Source organism: Nannospalax galili, unplaced genomic scaffold (genome assembly GCF_000622305.1).
Source record: "Nannospalax galili isolate Female #2095 unplaced genomic scaffold, S.galili_v1.0 scaffold110, whole genome shotgun sequence".
Classification (NCBI taxonomy): Eukaryota; Metazoa; Chordata; class Mammalia; order Rodentia; family Spalacidae; genus Nannospalax; species Nannospalax galili.
The window spans coordinates 474,204-497,947 of record NW_008328707.1 but is presented as its reverse complement, the minus strand read 5'-3'; the positions used below and the strand labels follow the sequence as shown (position 1 = coordinate 497,947).

The following is a 23,744-nucleotide window of genomic DNA, read 5'->3' as shown; positions in this document are numbered from 1 at the left end:
CTGGAAATAAGAAAACATACTTTTGTCAATGTAGAATTGTAACATCACACACCACATTTTTCTCTCTTAAGACCACTGCTTCAAAAGGCTAAGAGTTTGAAGCAGGTAGCAAAGATTTGGGGACATGGGCTACACTTGGCCCATAGATGCTAGATGCTTTTATTTGGTCTGTAAGTAGATTAAAAAAAATTAAGTACTGCGGGGTGTGATGGCGCACACCTTTAATCCCAGCACTTGGGAGGCAGACGTAGGTGGATCTCTGTGAGTTCCAGGCCCGCTGGGGCTACAGGGAAAACCTATCTCAAAAAGACACCCCCCCCCACAAAAAAGAAAAAAAAAATTAACTATCAACATTTAAGTCAGGATATTTCTAACAAAACCGGTATCTCTAGCTTTCCCAAAGAGATGGGCAACTCCCCTTTAGATGGCTGTTTCTTTCCTTCAGGCCCACTAGCCACTCTCAGTCCTGGATTTACCCACCCAGCTTTGGACTTCATGACCTTGATTTAAAATATTCAAAAGGTTGGCTTGAGAATAATTGTTAATACATTCAGCCCATTTTCTGACACATCTCTAAGTAACCACACTTAATAGAGAGAAGTAATGTATTACAACTAAGCTGACTCATTAGATTAAGAAATAGCAAATTATACTTACTACGTTCTGCTTTGTCTTTTTTGAACTGATAGTAAATCTCTGTGATGCAATTTAACAGGACTTGTAGTTTTTCTACACTATTTAAGGAAGAAAACCCCAAGTAAATTAGTGGAATTGATGTGACAAAGGACAATTCGTAAGAGCAGAAATGACCTACAAGACTATCACCTACTTTCTGTGTCTTGGATGAGTGCCTTCCTGATGTGCCCAGGTATCGGCCAGCAGTCCACCTGGAGATAAGCTGCTGTCGATGTCCTGAAGACCACTCTCTATGGTACCCTGAGAACCAGAAAGCTAAACAAAGGGAACAGGTCTAGATCAGACTATCCAACTCACAGACAATCATCACAAGGCCAAATGGGCCTACAGTCTAGATCACATTTCTCTGTAGAAGACTTCAAGGCAGACTACTTATTTCTACCTTTGGATACAAGAGCAGTTTCTTAGGTTCTTTCACAAATAACAACATAATAAAACACAAGACTAACCAGTATTAAAACATTGTATAAAACACTTCATACAAAAAATTAAACTCTTCCCTTTTTTGTGATGGCAGAGATCAAACCCAGGATATCACAGCCACTAGTAAAAAAAAAAAAATATATATATATATATATATATATATATATATATATGAATGAGCTAAGTGTGGTAGCACATGCCTTTAGTGCCAGCATTTGAGAAGCAGAGGCAGGTAGATCTCTATGAGGCCAGCCTGGTCTACAGGGAGACCCTGTCTCCAAACCAAACCAAACCCAAACCAGGGCTGGTGAGATGGCTCAGTGGGTAAAGGCCTCCAAGCCTGACAACCTGAGTTCAACCATTGGGGCTAACACAGAAGGAGAGAAACAACTCCTACACAGAATGTGTGTGTGTGTGTGGTGTGTATACAAACACACGAAATAAATGTAATTGAAAAACAAACAAACAGCCAGGTGTGGGGGAGCACACCTTTAATCATAGCACTTGGGAGGCAGAGGCAGACAGATCTCTGTGAGATCAATGACAGCCTGGTCTACATAGCAAGTTCCAAGCCAGCAGGGGTTATAGGGAGACCCGGTCTCAAAAAGACCAAACATCCCTCTAAAAAACCCCCACATTTATACAACATTTTAATCATTCAATTAATTTTTTCTGTCTCAAAACAAAACAATAAAACGAAACCCCTAACAAAATCCACAGCCATGCTACAAATCTATAATCTGAGCACCTGGGAAGCAGAGGCAAATGGACTCAAAATTGAAGGTCTGCTTGGTTGTATAGCAAGTTCAAGGCTATTCACACTACTGAGACCCTGCCTCAAAAAACCAAGGGCTTATGAACATAGCTCAGTGGTAGGTTCGATGATAGAGTGCTTGCCTAGCATGTGGAAGGTCCAGGGCTGATCCCCAGCACTGCAAAACAAACAAAACCTAATTAATGCCAGGCATGGTAGCACATGCCTTTAATGCCAGCAGCACAGGGTCTGAGTAGGAGGATGGCAAATTCATAGTGAGACTCCCTCTCAAAACAACAAACTAAAAACTGCACGTGCAGAGTACCAATCACAGAGCGCTAAGTATAAAAGTGTAGAAGTAGTGGCCAATAGCAGTATGAGAATCATCTGGAGGCCCGTCAAAAGAGTCTCCCTGTCATCCATTTCTAACTCAGTGGGCCCCAACTCTGCATTGCTAGTTCCCTGGTCCTGCTGTTCAGACCCCAACCACTCTAAGCAGCACTGCTACAGGCTGAAAACACCTTTTAATTATTATTTTTGGGTGGTAGGCATATCTGCTATTTTTTAGTTTATAATCTAGTATTCTAAATCAACAAAACAATTTTAAGGTCTCCATTAGGAAAGGAGTCACAACTCAACAATGTATGAGGAAACACAATGCCATCTTGTGAAAGCAGGCTTTTAAAGAAGCCTCAATGTTCTAAGCTACTGTCATTAAGTCAATTTTAATCATTTATGCTTTCTCATAGAGAATCCAAATCTCACAAACCATGGGTTTAAAAAAAAACCCTCAACTTTTTTTAAGCATAATTTTGATTGAGAGTGGTTAATAGACACTGGTACTGAAAAGAAGTGTATAGTAAGCTTAAGAGCTGGAAAGTCAGGTTCTATGCCAAAAACCGGGAATGCATACAACCCTTTGTAACGACATGACTACTTACACAGAGATGCAGCAAATATAGGGGACTCTTTGTCAAACTTTTTTCAAATAGGGTCTCACGTATCCCAGGCTAGTCTCAAACTTTTTGCTATGTAGCCAAGGATGGTCTTGAACTTCTGAACTTTCTGACTCTTCATCCCAGATGCTGAGATTACAGATGTGTGTCACCTGATTTATGTGGTGCTGGGGGCTGAACCCAGGGCTTCATGTATCCAAGGCAAGCACTCTATCTACTACCTGAGCTACAACCCTTGCCCTTGCTTCTGACTTTTTTTTGGGTCTTTTTAAGACAGGCTCTCACTGTAGCCCCAGCTGCCCTGGAACTCACTATGTAGACCAGGCTGGCCTTGAACTTCACAGAGATGCTTCTTTTAAATCGCTTTATTTCATAAGAATATTTTCCAATTAAAAACAAATCTTCACTCAGGAAATGCACTTTAAACCAGTATCATTTAAAGTCGATAAACAACTAAAGTAAACGTTTCATGGGGCAGTGATTTCCCAATGTGATGCATTCTGACATTTTCTATCCTGTTTAAAAACATTGCCAACTGCAATGCACTAACCCTCACTACCTATTACTTGCTCCTGCCTCACATTTTGAAAACCACTGTTCTAGATCTAAAACCAAAGAAAAGAACAACTGAAGATCAGCCAAATCTGGAAAAAGAAAAGCAAGATGAAATCAAGTTCCTTTTGTGTCTAGTTTGTACACACATGAACGTGTAGGCCAGAGAAAAACCCTGGGTGTCCTTTCTCTGGCCCCATCTACCTTTCTTTGAGTTTTTCACATGGCCCAGAACTTGCCAAATAGGTTACGCTGGCTGGCCAGTGAGTCTCAGGGACCTCCCTCCTCAGTACTGGGATTATAAGTATGTATCATGACATGGGTTTTGTGGGGGCTGAACTCAGGTCCTATCAACCAAGCTATCCTCCCAGCCCCTCAAAGTTCCTTTATATTCTCTTTAAGATCTTTAAAATTACTTTCTCTCTCTTTCTCTGTGTGTGTTGGGTATATGTGTCCCAACCTATGAGTAGAGGTCAGAGGACAACCTGCACGTGGGTTTTGGGGGCTGAAATTAGGTCTTATCAAGCTATCCTCTCAGCCCCTGAAAGTTACTTTATGTTATCTTTAAGATTATTTAAATTAGCCGGGCATGGTAGCACATGCCTTTAGTCCCAGGCCAGTTGGAGCCACGAGGAGACCCTGTCTCAAAACAACAACAACAAAAAAAAAGAAAAGATTTTTAAAATTACGTTTTGTGTTGTGTGTGAGTCAGAGAGAGAGAGAGAGAGAGAGAGAGAGAGAGAGAGAGACAGACAGACAGTGTTTTGGGTGTATGTACTGCAGCCAATGTGTAGAGGTCAGAGGACAACCTGAGGGATGTTCTCTTTCTACCATGTGGGTCCTGGGGATTGAACTCTGGTTGTTGCCATGACCTACTGAGTCATCTTGACATCCCTCCCTTGCACTCTTAATTTAACATCCATTTTATGAATACCTTAAATATGGGCTTGGTGGAACACAGTATTTCTATCTACCTTCATGTAACTGCAATGACAACCAGGAGATGAAATTGCCAATTTTTGAGAATAGGAAACCAAAGATGCAAAGAATAGGCAGGCCTGAGGGTAATCAGTTCTCACAACCCATAATTCTGTGGACTTTGGTTCTAAGTGATTCAGACACTTTCTATTGTGTTTTCAGCAGACTTGAGTTCTTTTCTAGTTACAGAAATAATTCATTGCCTGAGAATTTCAAATCTTTTTATTTTGGAAAAGTTCTCATATTTTCTAATTTACATTTATTTTTAAGCAAATTCAAGAATCCTGTTTGACTGCATGTTAAATTATTACATTTATGAACTTGCTTTAGTTGCCACAGGAGCAACAAAAAAGCATTATGAATTTTAAAAATGTGGGGTGGGAGTAGGAGAGACAGATTAATACGTGTGTCTAAAATACAGAAAACCTAAGCCAGGTGTGGTGGTGCACACCTTTATTTCCAGTACAGGCAGAGGCAGGTGGATCCCTATGAGTTGGAGGTCAGGCCGGCCTACACAGCAGTTCCAGGCCAGCCAAGGATACATAGTGAGAACCTGCCTCTAAACAAACAAACAAACAAACAAAACCAAAACAAAATTATGGGAAGTATTTGGAAATAGTAAGAAGTTCATGGCAATAAGGGAATTTAAATACTGTTAAGAAGTCTCTAAGAACGGGGAAAGACTATGCTTTTCTCTGAAATGTTTAGACGTACCACTGCTCTAAGATACTTACATTTACTCTTGTCAGCAAGTAGATTTTGATCTTATACTTCTTATACTCATAATTTTGCAAATACTTACTCTCAACAATTTGGTATGTATGTCTGAAATTTCACCTAATTCTGCTGCTTCTAGGTTGACCTTCATTACTTTTTCATATCTGTATGAAAAATAAATCAGAAAATAACATGAATGTAACAAATATAGATTTTTAAAGATGGCTTTTAAATTGAGTTTTATCATCACAACCACTTAATAAAAGTTGCATTCAAAGTCTGTAAGCTGGCAGATTCCAAGAGACCTTTGATGCCTTCTTGAAAAATTTTGTAAAGGAAGTCCCCCTCTATCAATGGTTTTGGTTTCATGTGACATCAGGTACTGGTGGTCAATTGTGGTCTGGGACCATCACAATGACAAGTCTACAAGTATTTTCTAAGTGTTAAGTTTCATGCCACTCTGAGTAGTATGATGAAGTCACATGCCATTTATTCCTTCTAGCCAGGACATGCACTGTCCCTTTGTTCTATGGATCCACACTGTATATGCTAACCACTTAAGAGTTGCTTAGTAGTGATTTCAGTCAAAAGATGGACTGCCATGGTACTGTGGAGCTTAAATATAGAGGCTGGTACCATCTGAGGCTTCCAGTGGGTGTCTTGGAATGTGCTCCAAGGTTTGGGGGTAAATACTGTACTTCTATTACAAATGTGCAGATGAGGATAAAGTAGAGAAGGCAAGGAAAATAGTAAAATTACTAATTTCAGAATTAACAGGAGTCAATAGTAAATACTGATTGCAGTTTTATTTCCTCTGCAGTACAAATAGTATATCCTAGAAAGAAGGCTGTTTAAATTATCATTCTATTTCAAAAGACATTCTTAGATATAAGATTAATAAGAGTAAATTCATTACTAAAAGAATTTTAAAAATTTACTTATTATTATTGTTTGTGTGTGCATGATGTGGGGAGGATGTATGTGTCATGGTGTGCGTGTGGGGTTAGAGACAATTTTGTGGAGTCTGCTCTCTCTGTCCACCTTTTATGAAGGTTCTGGGTTGGTTGCCATTGAACTTGGTTACCAGTCATGTGCAGCAAACACCTTTACCTGTTGAGCCATCTCAGTGGTCCTCCAAAAATCGTTCCTAAAATTCTAAAAATACTATGAAGAGGCTGTTCTAGATACCACTTCTTAATCCCTTAGCTGATGATAGGGGTTTACGTTTTCCTAGTCAGGTCACTCTTGTAAGTCAGGTAAGAGCTGGTTCTACCTCCTACTACCTTAACATTCAGAAAGGGGGGGAGAAATCTAGTACTTTCCCATTTGAGATGAAGCAGCCACTAGGCCAGGGTGGCTCATAATAAACACTCTGCCAGTGCCAGATTGTGCTAAAGACAATGAAACAAAACAAATACACTTAATATTTTAAACACTACTTTCTGGAAGTAATCTACTCACACTTTCACAGTTTTCTCAATGTTTCTGATGCAGAAATCCAATGTGATCACAACTTCTGTTTTTTTGTGAACAGTTTCATTGTAATCATCTTTAACTAATTCACTGAAAGATAATGAGAGTCCCATTAGTTTATTTGAGGAATTGTGTTTTAGACTAAATATACCACTGTACTACTTCAAACACATTTCGTAACAGCATTCTTGATAAATTTAAAAGCCAAATCACACTTTTTAGGGTACTAATGAAAGGCATTTCTGTGCTGGGCAGGACTCTAGCCCTGCCTGCCACCCTCTTGTAGTGTACTCAATAAATTATTCTTCAAAACAGAACAAAACAAAACATTTCTGTGATTCTTACACAGCTAGCACACTTATATTTTCACAAACTATTACTGGTAATTTAGTTACGGTTTAGAAACCTAAGGCATTACAATTACATTAAGCAACATTAATCTAAAATCATACAACACTGTATTTTCTAGCAGAATTAAGTTTTGTGGGGCTGGAAAGGTGGCTCAGCAGTTAAGAGCACTGACTATTCTTGCAGAGGATCCCAGGTTACTCATATGGTCCCTAATAATTATCTTTAACTTCAGTCCCAAGGGACCCAGCACCTTCTTCTGGCTTCTGCAAGCATTGCATGACACGGATGCTCTTACATACATGCAGGCAATGCAGTCATCTGCATAAATTTTTTAAAGAAGTTTATTATTTATTATTTTTATTTTATGTGTATGCGTGTATTGCCTGCATGTATCCAAGTGCACCAGTGTTGTGCAATGCCTACGGAGGACAGAAGAGGCTGTCAGATCCCCTGGAACTAGAATTATGGACAGTTGTTAGTTGCCATGTGGATGCTAGGATTCGAATCTGGGTCTTCTACAAGAACAGCCCATGTTTTTAACTGCTGAGCCATCTCTTCAGCCCAAAAATTTTTTTTAAAAAATTAATTTTTGCTGCTTATAGTAATATGCTGTCTGATTATACCCAAACTACCTAACGTGGCATCTGAAAGACAGACAATACAGTGAGTCCTATACAACCAAAGGGCTTTTGAACTATACCAGGGATTAGCAAACTAGTCTAAAGACTGCTTTCTATGGCCTATGAATTCCTTTTTGAAAAATTACAAAATGAAAGTAAAACAAAGAAGAGCTCACAGGCAGCCAGTAAAGCCTAATATACTGGGCGATCCTTTAAAAGAAAAAGAAAAATCTGATAACAATGGGCTACATGAGAAAGAATTTTTTCACATTGGGGCTAGAGTCACGCTTGGATATTAGCTATTGCTTTAGTGTGCTAGAGTCCTTGAAGAATAACTGCTGACCTTATTCACTGATGTGGGCCTCATGGCACAGTCACTAGATTAGTGACATAAAAAAAAAGTATTATTTCATGACTTACTATAAACTAGTAAGTAAAAAAACATCAAGAGAAAACAATGCTGTTAGGCATTTAGATTTCTTCTAGAAACTGTTAAAACAAGGAGGCCTCTCTTTTTGGGGTGAGTGCTGGGGACTGAACCCACGGTCTTGCACATACCAAGAACAAGCTCTACCACTGAGCCACACTCCCAGCAAAAGCTTCTGAATAGAAATAGAAAAAAAAACAGCTTAGAAATGGAGTACATGAATACACTGAAAATTATTATAAACACAAATTTGTAGGTTTGACCTAACACTAGCAACAGTGAAGACGCCTAAAAAATTAAGAGCTGGGTGTGGTAGGACAATGCTTATAATCCCAGAACTGGGCAGGTGGAGGGAGGTAGATTATGAGTTTGAGGCCAGCCTGAGCTACACAATGAAACCCTGTCTCAAAAACCAAGAGATAAGAGCAGGAATGCTAAAACAGTTCATACACATTTGTGCAAGAATGGATGAGTGAGAACATACATGAACTGTCACAAGCATTAAAGGCCAAGCGAGTGCAGTGAGCTGAGCCCAGAAAGTATGCTCCATAGTGTCTTTTGGCTTCAAGGCCATTTCTGTATGTGTACAGAATTCAAAAATCAACAAAAGATGTGTAGAACAGCACGCAGAATGCTTGAAGATCTGCTTACTTTCTAGTCTCATCAGATGAAAACATGAAACATGAAAGATCAAAACCATAAACACATTACATTTCTTGTGAGTATGACTGCCCTGTGGAGGCCAGGGGTCAGTCACTTATTTTTTCAGACAGGGTATCTCACTGGGACCCAGGACTTGTAGATTAGGTTAGGCTGGCTAGCCAGCAAGCCCCAGCAATCTGCCTATCTGGGCCTCCTGAGTGCTGGGATCACAAGCCTGTGCCACCATGCCCGTTTTGTTTTTATTTATTTTATATGTATGAGTGTTCTGCCTGCATATATGAAGTACAGCCATGTGTGCAATGCTTGTGGACCCAAAGAGGGCACTAGATTCCCTGGAATTGGGAGTTACAGACAGTTCTTGGCCCAAATGTGGGTGCTGGGAACTGAACTCAGGTCCTCTGCGAGAGGAGCAAATGTTCTTAACCACTGAAGCCATTTCTCTAGCCCCTGCTTTTGTTTTGTTTTGAATGTGGGTTCTGGGGATTGGATGCAAGTCTTCACCCTTGCAAGCTAAGCACTTTACTAACTCAGCTATCTCCCCAGCCCAGTACCTTAACATTTTTTTTAAGTGAAAGGGACCTGACAGAGTCCCTGAGGAATACTAAAGATGGCGCACTTCTTGCTTCTTCTTGGTCTCTGGCAGGAAGGCCTTATTTTCCATTTCAACAGGGCCCCTTCAACTGACCTGCTTAGAGTCCTGTAGGCCTATACACCTCATCATTTGGAGTCATAAGTCTATCAGCACCCACTTCTTTAAGTTGACCAATCAAAAATGAGGGGAGGGGAAACCACTGAGACCCTTAAAACCCATTCTCTCCCTGGGAGATGTTGGATTTCAGTTTCTGGGTCCCCTCTCCACTTGTGGAGACCTTCAACCTTCTGTATGGGCATGTGTATGTATGTGTGATTCTTTATGTATATAACTGTTGCTCTCTATTTGTCTGAGATTTCATTCTGCTTTTTAAGTCTTTAATTGGCTGAAAAAACGAACCCAACTATACCCCCTTAGGTAACGATGCCAAACCCACAACATTAAGGTTATTTTCAGGAAGAAAATACTTACCTAGATCAATTTTCTGTTTTAGAATAACAATATTAAATGATTTAGTAAAAAAAAAAAGGTTTTAGGCTTCTTGTCAAGGTGAGTGTATATACTCCTATGTACATTTCCAATATGTGAAATATCTAAAATAGGTAAATCTGTGGAGACAAAACTATTAGTGGTGTCTAAGGCTAGGTGGTCTGAGGAAAAGTGACAAGTGAAAGTTAATAGATGCAGAATTTCTTTTGGGGGAGAGGAAAGTGGTCAAGACTTGGAAGTGATGGCTGCACCACTCTATGACAGTACTGATCTTAAAACCGATGCGTGATACAGTATATGAATTATAGCTCAATAATGTTGTTAAAAAAGAAGGGGGGGTCTGTACTTGATTTGAGTAAAAGGTAGGTAGTGGACTTAACCCCCAGAAAACAAAATGCTTTAGATTATGAAGATGCTAAACCCTTCCAAGAGAGCAAACGCAAACCAGTCAAGGTCTTTGGAAGAGGAATTCTCCTTTTACAGAGCTGTGCAAGAGTGAGACTTCAGATTCTGTCGGTCCTGTCCTACTGCATTATGGTGGAAATAAATGAAGATAATGCCAAATGTTCTGCAAACCAAATGTGAGGCAAATTCAGTGGAGGAGTTAAGCAGAGGCCCTAACTGTCTCAAGTGGTGGAATGTCAGGACGAGGTGCCTGCCAACTGGTCAGTGAGGGCTGTGAGAAGAGCAATTTTCAAATTCAGTCCATTACTTACATCAACCACCGTATCCCCTTTCGCATTAGCTCCTGATAAAGCAGCAAGGTACTGGCAATTCTACAGGCATAACACACAACCCCTGTCACTGCCTGATGAAAAAGACATGTTAGTATTTGGTGCCAATTGTGGTACAGATAAGAGAAACTTTTACACAAAAAAACTCTTCAGTGTTTCATATTGTTATCAGGTAAATTTAAAACACAATAAACTACCAGTACCTAAAAGTCAGATGAGACTGTAATAAACATTCTAATTCTTAACTTTATCTAAACACAAACTATTTCAATGGAGGGAATTTCCTTTTAATGAGTTCAAGAAAGGAAATTAAAAAGAATGTAACCTGGAAAGGATAACACTTTACGTAAATAATTTCCTAAGTCATATATGCAGCTATAGAGACATGATGCATTTATTATTTTTACTGCTGATAATTTGTACTCAAGTTTTAAGTAGCAATTCAATAGATACTGACCTTGGCCATGCTAGCATCACCATCTAAATCATAACGTGGATGTACTTTAGGTAGGGAAACTGAAATATCAAGTAAAAGATGTAAAATCAGAATTAAAAATTTTTGGATAAACGATTTTATCCTTTATATAGAAAGCAGAATGCCTAAATTAAACATAAGTAGGAAAACTCTTTAAGGTACTTTTCCTAGTTTAAAAAAAAAAGGGCTGAGGAGATGGCTCAGTGGGTAAGAGAACCTGATGTACAAGCATGGGATCCAACACCCATGTAAAATGCCGGAAGTGCTATTTGTGTTTGTAGTCCCAGCACTGAGGTGGGTGGAGACTGGCAGATCCCAAGCCTGCTGGCTAGGCGGCCTAGCTGGAAAAAACAAGGGGTCCACATTCAGTGAGACACTTTGGATAAGGCAGAGAAGACAGAGCAGGACACCCCACATGCACCTGAGGCCTTCTCCCATGCAGATGCACACCTACACACAATGCAGCCCGCCATATCTACCTAAAACAACAATGCTCCTTCCCTAACTAATCACCTCCAATATTCGTAAGGTGTTTCACTTTTTTCCTTTTTAAAAAATTATTTATAGCCAGGCGGACGACACATGCCTTTAATTCCAGCACTTAGGAGGCAGTGGCAGGTGAGTTTGAGGCTGAATTGTTCTACATAGTGAGTTCCAGGCCAGCTGGGGGCTATAGGGAGACAGTGTCTCAAAAAGACTAAAAAAATTATTTATTTTGTAAAAATTATTTATTTTTGTGTGTTGTATGTGTGTACGCATGTGTGTTTGATGTATGTCTGTGGTCACCTGAGTGTTACAGTGAACGTGTAGAAGCCAGAAAACAATTCTGTGGAGTTGGTTCTCTCCTTCCACCTTTTCATGGGTTCTGGAGATTGACCTAGGTCACCAGGCTTCTACGGCAAGCACTTTATCTACTGAGCCATCTGGCCAGCCTCGTTTTGTTAAATATATTCCAACACAGAACTTAGCAATTGTCCTTAAATCTAAATCAAATACTCAATTCTCAAAATGAATGCAAAAACCCGATAAATTATTTTTTTATTAACCAGTGGACAATTTAAACAATTCCAAAGATGTAGATCTAGTTTTTCTTAAACTCTAAAAGTCTGGCATAATATCCTATAAAATAAGCATTTGCTGAAATTTATGATTGATAGAAACATTTTGAATTTTATCAAAACACTAAAAGTAGTCAAAATATTTGAAAATTAGCTTACGAGGCTTTTCAATTGTAGTAGTTTTTATAAACTAAAATTATAATATTTATGAAAGTTTTACATTAATATCAACATCAACTTTAAAAACAACAAAATCTCAGCTTACTTTTTTCATATATTAACCCTATGGTACTCGGGGATTCCCGGCTTATGACAAAGATAGGATTTTCCTCTGTGGTTTTAGGGAAATGCTGTGCCAGTCTTCCAAGTTCTAGAACTAGGCGTCGTCCTTCATATATAAGCTCTTGATTTGAAGAAATAATCTTGGTTTGTTTATACACCAGTTCATGGAACACAGCAGCACTACATGAGGAAAGTTTAAGAATGTTATTTTGGATAAAAAGAGAGGCAAAATCTTGTTTCTAGATGTTGAGTTCAATAAGTCATTTTTTTTCATGATTACTCAGTTTTGATGGAAGGCAAAATAATTTTTATGTCCATAGACTGAATAAACATAAAAATATTTTAACAAAATACTGTCAAATCAGCTTGAATATTTTCATAACCAGCTTTTGAAATAAGTACTAAGAATTGTATGATGCAAATGACCACTGTGATTTGCCCATGCCTGGGAAATGGGAAGTTTTTGGTCAGGCTTGTGTTTGAAGCTGCTACACAGCAGGATTTGGCTACTCTGTGTTAATTTATACACGTAATACCTTTCATAAGGAAAAAGCAGATCTATCATGATGAAATCAAGCTTCAAACAATCAGAGGTCTACAGGAAGCTTATCTTAAATATTTTAAAATTCTGTATGATATAACCTTTGAAGACTACTGCTCTTCTTATGGTCTAAGTCTTACAACTGAATTACCCTCACAACTAGTAAGTGTGAATCATGTCAAGGCCTTGAGGGGAGGGACACTCTGAAAGCATGGCACAGCAATTATTTTCCTGGTAGTCAAACATCTCCAACTATTACTAAACTGTATTCAAAAAGTTCTCTATCTTAATATAGACAATGCATAAAATAAATGAAAGGAGGAAGCAGAGGACCATTTTCAGGTATCTAATGTAAACAACCAACTTTCCCTCAGAGCAGCAGCTCACTTCACCCTAGGTGAAACAGGAAAGGCTGGCAGATCAGAATTTTCACTTCTAAATAGAAACAGCAACCATCACATTTTCCCAAACTACAACTCATTTACTTTGACTGTAATAAATGCAAACACAAACTGTATCTCAGAAATTTGTGTTTGTACTGGTACTTTACAATGTGACATAAATTCCTCTAACAATTGAGACAAGCACTCTTTTGTAGCAATTCCATAAAATAATTTCCAATTTGCAAAATACTCCTACTAGTAAAACCAGCAACCCTTATGGAGGGTACAGGGTAATAATAAGGCCTCTCTGAAGTATAAATGCAGCTATATTTGCACTGAGTAGTTTATAAGCATGCCAATACTCTGAATGTTTGCATAAAACTGGGAGTGATGTCATCCTAACTGACTAAAAACTTACTTTTTTGCATATTATTTTATAATGGAGACTAATTTTAAGAGAAAATATGCCCAGTAATACAGCCAGCAAAATTCAGAATTCCTAAATCAATGCAAATAGTTATTAACATTTAAAAAATGTTTAACACTGCATACTAATTAAAAAAATGAACAGGAAAAACACGTATTTTAAATTCAGTGGGATACTATGAAAAGCATGCTATACATAAATGTGAAATCAGTCAAGCTTTTCCAAAAGATGATATTCTTTTAATCCCTTAGCAAGTCTCTATGAAACATTAGGCATACAGTAAGCAAAAAGTACAGTGGTGGCAGTAGCCATTACTGTTAAGTGATTTCTAAGATCATGAGCAATTCCTAGAAACACTGCTTTGCTACTATGGATACCAAAAAGTTTACTATGGAAATTTCATATAGCCTGACTCTATAGTAACCAATTATATATCTTTATATATAGATATCTGTGTATAATACAGTGCTTCTTAATGTTTAAAAGTGGTGGTGGGTGGGGACACACAGACTGCTAGCAGATAGCTGAGTCAGATACCTGAGTTCAAATCCCAGGTCTCCCACTGCTTGCAGTATAACCTAAAAGAACTTAACTCCTCTATGCTTAGTTTCCTCACTGGCAAATAGGAGTCATATGGTGATTAGCTCACAGAATTAACTGTTGAAGATAAAATGACTATAAAACCTTTGTTAAATATATTAAGAAATCCAAGTTGGGATTAGAGAGATGGCTCAGGGGTTAAGTACACTGGCTGCTCTTGAGAGGACCCCGGTTCAGTTTCTTACACCCACATGGTGGCTAACAATAATCTGTAATTCCAGTTTCAGGGGATTCAAGGCTGTCTTCTGGCCTCCACAGGCACAGCACACATGTGGTACACTTATAAACATGTAGGCAAAACACTCACATAAAATAAAGTTAAAAAAATATATTTAAAAATTATAAAAAAAACAAGATTTTTAAAATTAAGAGTTGATGTAAAATAAAGAAAATAAAAGGCTGGAGAGAGAGATGGCTCAGTGGTTGAGAGCACTGGCTGCTCTTTCAGAGGGCCTGGATTTGGTTCCCAGCACCTATATGGTGGCTAACAACCACATGTAACTCCAGTTCCAGGGGATCTGACACCTCTTCTGGTCTCTACTGACACAGGTGCACTTATATACATGCAGGCAAAACAGTCATATACAGAAAAAATAAATCTTTAAAACTTTTCTTATGAAAATTAAATATTTTATCTAAAAAAATTTTCTTTTTTTTTTTTTTTTTGGTGCTTGGGGTTGGAGTCAGAGCCTCACACATGCCAAGTAGACATTCTACCACTGAGGTATACTTCAACTCCTGTCCTTTTCATAAATTATTCGAGGCATCAAAACTGTCATTTGGATTTTACCAAGACAGACTAAGTCACAATAATGGGTCTCTTTTTTTCTTTATTTGTTATTATTTGTTTTTGAGACCAGGTCTCACTATGTACCCCTGGCTGGCTGGAACTTTATGTATATACCAGGCTAGCCTTGAACTTGATCCTCTTGCCTCTGTCTTCCAAGTACTGGGATTACAAAATCAGATGGCGAGATGGCTCAGCGGTTAAGAGTACTGGCTGCTCTTGCAGAGGACCCAGGTTCAGTTCCCAGAACCCACATGGCAGCTAACAACTGTTTGTAACTCCAGTTCCAGGGGATCTGATGCCCTCTTCTGTCCTCTGCAAGGGACATGCACTTACATACATGCAGGCAATATACTCATACACATAAAACAAACAAAACCTGCTTCATCAGTCTCAGCTTCTTCTACTTTGAGATCACTGGTTTCACATGCAATCATAAAAAAACGTGGTAAGATGCCTACAACTTTCATTCATGTTCCCCTCATTTTGCAACATAGTAAAATATTACCACTAAGGATATTCAGTTTGATACAATCCACCTAACTTACAGTTCCCCAGTTTTATGTACAAGTGTATGTATTTAGTTATATGTAGTCTTATGGCATGGATTAAAAAAAAAATCACACGATTGTATTTCATTTATGTAAAAAAAATGTTGACTATTTCTCCACCATCCTTGAAGTGTTTTATGCTAACTATGCAAACAAAACTACAAACACACACACACTTAATTTTGAGACAGGGTCTCTTTCTAGCCTCAGCTGGTCTGAACCTTGATATGTAGACCAGGCTGGCCTTGATCTCGCAGAGATACACCTGCCTCTGTCTCCCAAGTGTTAGGATTAAAGGCATGGAACACCAATTCTGGCAAAACTACACTATATTTAAGATGAAAACTACACTATATTCAAGACTTAGGGTTTTAAGCTGGGCTTGGTGGTGCATGCCTTTAGTCCCAACCCTCAGGAGGCAGAGCTAGGTCAATCTCTGTGAGACTGAGGTCAGCCTGGTCTACATAGCAAGTCCCAGGCCAGCAGAGGCTGTAGGAAGACCCTACCTCAACAAAACAGAAACTCAGGCTTTGAGATTTTTAAAACAGGATAATACTCTTAGTAAAATCCGGATCACTTTTACCAGTACATGGTATTTGAAGAAAGTTATAGAATTAGCTTTATAAAATTTGTAGTTTAAGTACAAACTATCTATACATTTAAGAAACTAATCTTTTTTTATTTCAGGTAAGTGAGTAGGAGTCTACTAAGTACTAAAACTTGGTTTTCCTAGTGAGAAATGGGTGCTGCTGCTGAAGATAAGTCATCTTTTCTATTTTCTCTCCTAATTTAAGAAAATTTTTATTACACATTATAACATGTATAGATTCAAGAAGAAAGCATGAAGAGGTACTTACGTATTATAGCTATGAATATAAATCTTATGAGCTGTCATTTGTTGTAGCGAAAAAACATGGATTATCATTCGGTGTAGTATATCACTAGTTTCCGCAAAAAACTGGTCAAAACCCCAACACTTTTCTTGATCTGCTTCAAGGATGTTTGCAAGAACTGGGGTAAGTAGAACTTGAAGACCCCTAAAACAGTATTTTAAAAAAGTAACTTTTTTTTTTTACTATATGATATCATAGTACAAAGTCATAATATCTAACAACAAATCAAAGGGATTGCTACTATTATTACAGGTTGCACATCCTTTATCTAAAATGCTTGGAACCAGAGTGCTTGAGCTTTAGAATTTTTTTCAAAAATCCTGGAATATTTGTACATATGAGATATCATGCGGCTGGGACTCAGGTCTAAACAGGAAATGCATTTACTTTCACATATTCATAAGACACAAGGCCTGAAGGAAATTCTACAGTTTTTTCAGTGAATCTGCATTTTGGTTGCAGTGTGGAACTGTCTGTTAGTGATGTCAATGCTCAACAAGTTATAAGCTTTGCTGCATTTTGGATTTTGAATGCTCAAAAATTGCATTATTAGATTTTCCTTTTTTGAAATGAAAACTTCCCAAGTTTCCAAAAGGCCAGGTAACCTTCATTTCATTTCACATGCCAATGAGTTAAGGATTACAGCATCTTAACTTACCTATTATTCATTATTGAATTTGAGTTTTCTCCTTGGCAAGTTCCCTCACTTTTCCAAACACATCATGTATATACACGGTTATTCTGGTGAGATCAACTAATTAGAAGCAGATGCTCATGAAGATAAAATAATGGTTTAGCTTCCAGGAAAGGGTCTTGAAGTCCTTGTAATATGGTGCTCTAATATGTACTTTTACATGTAGGCCTTTTCAGTGTATTTTTTTGCGGGGGGCGGGTGATTGCTATGATAATCTAGCAATCAATTAGTGCCAATTCAACAAGGAAAAATCTCTGAATAAAAATCCCATATATTTTTAAAAGATTCAAGATCTTAATTTTTTCCCATGCTTTTACCTATTACATGTTCAAATAGATCCCAAATTGTGGCATTTCAAATAGCTGCTAAAATTTACATCTAGCAATATGACCCATACTAAAATAATCTCTGGTCTGTTAGTTTTTAAAGTACATGGTAGACATTTACGTATTTGCCAAATGGGTGTCTGTCCATTCTCCCTCGTTTTGCAGTACTCCACACCTCTCTCTGATGTTATTTCATGTAGAATGGTTAAGGGAAGTTTGTGAGCTGGTAGCATAAGCTAGTTGATGAGAATGAATCTAGCGATGTTTTCTAAGCAGACGAGAAAGCACATTTCCTTCCTACCAAGTGTTCAAATTAGGAAAGTGTTGGTCTGGGATGCCAGCACAACAGCAGCTGTCAGTGGCTGCTAGGAAGCAGCCAGGCTTCAAGTGAAGAAAAATTAGAGGAAAGCAGATCTGAATAATAGAAAGAGACCAAATCTTGACAACACAATCTGAGGTCAAAATTCAGCTAAGCTCTAAGTTGTATATTCACAGAAACTTTGCATTACCAAGTCAACCTATTTCTTTTTTCATTTAAATCAGTTAGGTTAGATTTTTCCTCTCTTTGTTATCCAGTCTTGACTAATAATATAAGAGAAAGGATGATTATCTCTTCTTTTTCAACTCATTATATTTTCAGTTAATTGTCTTCATTGGACATCTGTAGAATTTAAAATCTTTACTATTTAACACAAACAAAAATGACAAAAAATACTTTTTGATGTCTAAGTAATTTTTATTAAGGACTTTGTATGCTAAAAGGGGTTAGATAGATTAAGGTTTATTGTCCTCCAGAAAGAAGCAATCTATATGTAGTTCAGACTATCAGAGTACTGACTTGGTAACATAATAATTAATCAGCACACCTTCCCTGCCTGAGTCATTTATATTCTATTAGATTCCCTGGGGTCCCCCAAATTTAGTATTTTCTAAGTCACAATGTAATACTAATTGCTATAATGGTAAATATATGCTCTCCAACACAATGCCATTTCTTTTGGTAAATCTAGTTACATGACAGAACTTTACTTTAGAAAATGTTTGCCCAAAAAAAGAAAATGTTTTTCAAAAGAGTGAAAAATGAAGCTGTTAGGAGTACGTTGTTGTTAGGGAGGGGTTAAGACAGGGTCTCACTCTGTAGTTCAGACTGTCCTGGAACTCCCTGTAGCCCAGGCTGGCCTCGAACCCATGATGATCTTCCTGTCTCCACCTCCCAAGTGCTGGGAATACAGGTGTGAGCCGCCATGTCCTGCTCCTCTTTGTGTTCCAAGTCAGATCTCACTACTGTGTAGCCCTAGCTGTGCTGGAACTCTCTATGTAGACCAGGCTGGCCTTGAACTTGTGACCCCTTTGCTTCTGCTTCCTGAGGGCTGAGAATACAGGTGTGTGCTACTTTAAATTTCTTTTACATTAACCCTTATGATAATCTGACCATATAATTTTTGAGTTCTGGTTGCTAAATTAAATAACACCCCATAAGCTTTTAAAATGCTGGGAAAAGTACTAGGAAATGCTTCTTTCTCATCCCTTGAATGACTTGAATTCTTTAAAATAAGGAGAATATTAAACTTGGTGTGCTTGTTTTTTTTTTGTTTTTTTTTTTTTTACAAGTCCAGCTGAAAAACTTATAGCTATACCACTATATGTTGTCCATCAGTATGAAAGATACCAAAATAAAGTCCTTAGTAATATTCTTAGTCCTACACTGAGAAAAATTTCAAGACTAGAGATAACCAATCTTAAAAATACATCCTAAGGAAATTATCTGCATAGCTCAAAATAAATGTTCACATAATCCAAAAACCACAAAAAAACATATAATAAAAGTGAAACTACTTATAAAGCCAGGTGTGGTGGTGCATGTCTGTCATCTCAGCACATGGAAGTGAATAGAGGAAGACTGTGAGTCTGAGTTACACATGGAGTTCAAGGCCAGCCTCGGCTACATAGCACAACCTTGCTTCAAAAACCAAAAACAACAGAAACAACAAATAAAACCAACAATAGCCACCCCACAACCACACTTAAATGTCTGAGTATGTGCGAGATTTTTAGGCAACAGAAATTTTAAACACAAAAATGCAAAAGGCAAGAATTAAGTACACAATACTTACCGAGAAAGACTACAAGAAATAGGCATGTCTCTACTCCAGTCAATTGGTCCATTTTCTGCTTTCTGTACTCCAGATATTGCACCAGAAGGCTTTCCAGTAATTATTTTATACCTTGGAAGGAAGAAAAGCAGAATAAATTAAGCAGTTCATTATTAATGGCATATTAATGGACTTCACAAAAGTATTTCCTCAGTTGCACCTACAATTATCTACTAGACGAAACTTTGTGATTGATGGTCACAGAATCCACAAAATAATCAAAATACTTTGACTCTGACTGACTGAAGTAGAATAGTGGTTGTATTTTATATATGCCATAATTAATTTTCATTTGGGATCCCAGAGTGATATTAACAGCATCTTGATGTTCACAACAAAAATATTAATTTTTCCATCTGAAAAAATGGAGCAAACACAAAAAAAAGTTATGTCACAGAGTATCTCTAGACTATAAAAAAGCATCTAATTCTTTTTACCCACATTATCCAAAGGCACAGTCAATTGGACTATAAAATTACTGTAGAATGAACTATAGAATTCATTAAAAAGGGAGATATACAGCACAATATCAGAAACATCCTTTGCATATTCAAAAAATATACACATATAGGAGCAGATGTTTTAAAATTATAGTCAATAGGATTCCCGATGAGGACCATACAAAGGATGAACTGAAGCTAAAGATGGATGGGGAAGCCAAGAACAACTCAGTGATGGAGCACGTCAACGAGGGCTGTGCTTTAGGTTTTAGAACGCGTCTACACAAAACCCTAAATAGCAAATATGAGAACTTCGTGCCTTTAAGAATACCTGGCAGGCGGATCCCTGTGAGTTCAAGGCCAGCCTGCTCTACATAGTGAGTTCCAGGGCAGCTGGGGCTACAGGGAGACCCTGTCTCAAAAAGACCAAAAAAAAAAAAAAAAAAAAGAATACCTTTACCTGCATGAAAATGTACAACACAGTAGAGTGAAATTTTACATAAGCCTATGGATATTACTTCTGTCCAATATCTTCAGTTTAGAGTCTAAATAAATATGCTCAGAACAAGTCAATTTATTTTTAAAAATAGACCCAACTTAGTGAGACAGGTTTAGACTTTGCTGCTTCCTCAGGAGAGGCAGTCATTAACTTCTGCCTTAAGAGATTTTTCAAAGGAAATTACTGTGGAAAATAAGGGGTACTCATATGTGAAGGATATGACTACGGAGGAACAAATGGAGATTTATGTGGGATTAACGTGAATGAGAAATGAGCAGAATGAATGACAGCACTGCTATCCAAATTCTTCACAAGTTTAATTTGGTTAAGATTTCCTCCGAAGCCTTTACCACACACAAACGAGATGGAGGAGCAGCACTGCTGTAATGGGGAGAATGCATTATTCACAGTAGGAACAGCTATTAATAAAGGCTGAGCATCTCCAAACATTTGTTACTATCAGTGTTCATAAAAAGGTGAGTTTCTATGCAAATAAACAAGTCCCAGTAATGAGTAACTGCCCACAGAGATCAGGCAGTCATCAGGTTGCTTGTGAGTCATGTTTCCTTTCTTAGAAGCACCACACTTTCATTTAATCCATTTTTAGATCAGCAAGAGACGCTGATACTGTTTAAAAATGTATCTATAAAAATAAAAGTGCAACAACTGTCAGGTACAATCTATGTTTAATGAGAAAACAAGTCTCAGCCTTTGTTAACAAAGGGGTTTTTAAAAAAAGGGCACTGCTGTAAAACAGGCTCAGGGTGATCCTGTAACAAAACCTTCAGTACAATTAGTGGAGTCTTCCCCCATGCACACAGTTTCTGCTAGCAAGCATGGAAATATTCAAGTTTTAGCAAATGTCATTGTGCTATCTGATCTGTTTTACTTCCTCAAATCAACAAAAGGAGAAATATACTTTTTCCTCAATTTTCTGAGATGAAATAAAAGATTAGAATTTTACAGTTTTGACGACTTTAAGTCACACACACTTGGGTCAGCTGGGCGTGGTGCTTCATGCCAATAATCCCTGCACTCAGAAAGCTAAGGTAGGAGGACTGAGGCCAGCCAGACTACACAGCAAACCCTATGCCCCCAAAAGACACAGTGACTTCTATGACAGTCTGAAATGTGCTGAGACCTAAAAGAGTGACTGGTGGGTTGGGCTGTTAGAAAATTACTGGTCCAAACATTCCCAAAGGAAATATTCCTTGACCTTTCTGGGGTCTGCTATTCATGACTCGTTCTCTAGCAATATGACAGCATGTAAATGCACACTATATTAGCAAAATGCATTATCTCTGGTCAGAACCTGCAATACTAGGAAAAAAAATTACTGCCAAAATATAACTTTGAAAATGAGAAATCAGTGAAGGTAAGAATTAGATTTCTTTGGTTCTGTTTCTCCACAGAATTGTATTGGTTTTTTTTTTTTTTCAGCTACATGAAGGAAAAATGACAAGCACACAAAATGAAATAAAGAAACCAACAGGGTGCTGAAGTAAAATTCAGAAAGCAGTATACATGCAGCAACAAACCCAAGACAAGATGCTGTTTCTACTTTGCATATAGAACATTTAGACATGACAGGTGAAACTATGCCTACACATTCTTACAAGGCTGCATTCTTAGTCAAATCCAGATCGCTTAAAATAGCAGAAAAAGCCAATCTTCATTAGTGTCTACCTCAAACACATGGAGAAATAAGGTAAAATACACATTTAAAAGTTATTTCTAATTTTAGATGGAGAAATCACTTACATCACTTCTTTATTCCTACGAGGTCCTTCAAACGGTCTAAACGGCAGTGATCCAGTAGCTGCATGGTAAAATGTTACCCCGATACTCCACAGATCAACTGTTGCTCCATATTTCTTCTGATGATCTTTTCTTAGCACTGCTCTCTCATACATATCAGGATGCTAAAAATGGAGGTGGGGGGTGAAGTATGAAAAAAACTGAACTTATGACTTCAAATGTTACTAAAAGAACCCTGAGTACTCAATAATACATAGAAGTTTTATCATATTTCCTAATAATTTCACTTTTCCATTTTCAAAAGACTATTTTGGGCTGGGAAGATGGCTCAGTGGGTAAAGTGCTTGCGATGCAAGGATGAGGAGCTGAGTTAAGATCTCTAGCACCTACCATGTAAAAGACTGGCTGTGGCAGTGTATGCCTGTAATTCCACAGCTCGGATGTGGAGACAGGAGGATTCTGGGCTTGTGGGCCAGAAAGCCTAGCCAATCAAGTGAGCTCCCAGTTCAGTGAGCAACTATTTCAAAAATAATGTGAAGAGCAAAAGATGAAGACACTCAACCTTGGGTGCAATCCCTGCAGCCCTCATGGGAAAAAAGACTATATCTTCCCCTGTATCTTAAACCTCCAAAACCATTTCCTTTGTTTGACTCTAAAATTTCATGACTTCATGCCATACTTCAATGGGGAAATCAAAGCAACCATACCAACTCTCTTTTAGGCCCTTTACCAAACACCACCCTACTGATTCTGTGTCTCTTTGTCAGGCCTATTTTCCAGTTACAAGGAAACTGCTCCTATCCAAGGCCAACTTTGCATCTGTACTAGCCCATCACATGGTCTCACCAATTCCAGAAATCGATTCTTACTACTATCCCTTTTCCTTTATATGTCAGTATTCCCCCTTTCTACTGGAACATTCCTCTTCACTTACAAACAAGTTTTAACATCTCCCATTTAAAAAACAATAAACAGCTGGGTGTGGTGGCACAGGCCTTTAATCCCAGCACTCAGGAGGCAGAGGCAAGTGGATCTCTGTGAGTTTGAGGCCAGACTGGTCTACATAGTGAGTTCTAAGCCAGCTGGGACTACAGGGAGAACCTGTCTCAAAAAGACCAAAAAAGACCCCCCCCCAAAAAAACCCAACCAAACAAAAAGCAAACAAAAAACCAACCACACACAAAAAACAAATAAATAACAACATAAAATACCAGACATGTTGGTATGTGCTCATAACCCCAGAACTGGGAAGGAGAAACGGGGGGATCTGAGGGACTCACTAGCAAAAGAGCCTATGCTAACTGGTGAGCTCCAGGCCTGTCTCAAGGAGGTAGAGGATACATGAAGATGAAAATATACCAGAGGTTGTTGTCTGGCCTCCACGCACCCCCACTCACCCATACATACATATAAATGTGTGCACACTGGTACTCACTCATATATATATATATA

The 23,744-nt window shown here is 38.1% G+C and overlaps 1 protein-coding gene and 1 non-coding gene across 3 annotated transcripts in view; one reads left to right on the top strand and one right to left on the bottom strand.

Annotated features, from left to right (window-relative positions):
- Tbk1 (TANK binding kinase 1) overlaps positions 1-23,744 on the bottom strand; it is a 50,026-nt gene that overhangs the window by 7,245 nt on the left and 19,037 nt on the right. For both annotated transcript variants that reach the window (XM_008828995.3, XM_029561508.1), the window contains exons 6-15: positions 22,296-22,456; positions 19,557-19,667; positions 16,387-16,566; positions 12,224-12,420; positions 10,883-10,941; positions 10,408-10,499; positions 6,538-6,639; positions 5,162-5,240; positions 830-951; positions 658-734 (exon numbers count right to left, since the gene is read on the bottom strand). In XM_008828995.3, the coding sequence (XP_008827217.1) occupies positions 658-734; positions 830-951; positions 5,162-5,240; positions 6,538-6,639; positions 10,408-10,499; positions 10,883-10,941; positions 12,224-12,420; positions 16,387-16,566; positions 19,557-19,667; positions 22,296-22,456 (1,180 nt within the window). The remainder of the gene's footprint in view (positions 1-657; positions 735-829; positions 952-5,161; positions 5,241-6,537; positions 6,640-10,407; positions 10,500-10,882; positions 10,942-12,223; positions 12,421-16,386; positions 16,567-19,556; positions 19,668-22,295; positions 22,457-23,744) is intronic.
- Positions 7,790-7,914, top strand: LOC115069608. The gene has a single exon (XR_003848858.1). It is a non-coding gene; the product is annotated as a small nucleolar RNA SNORA3/SNORA45 family (small nucleolar RNA).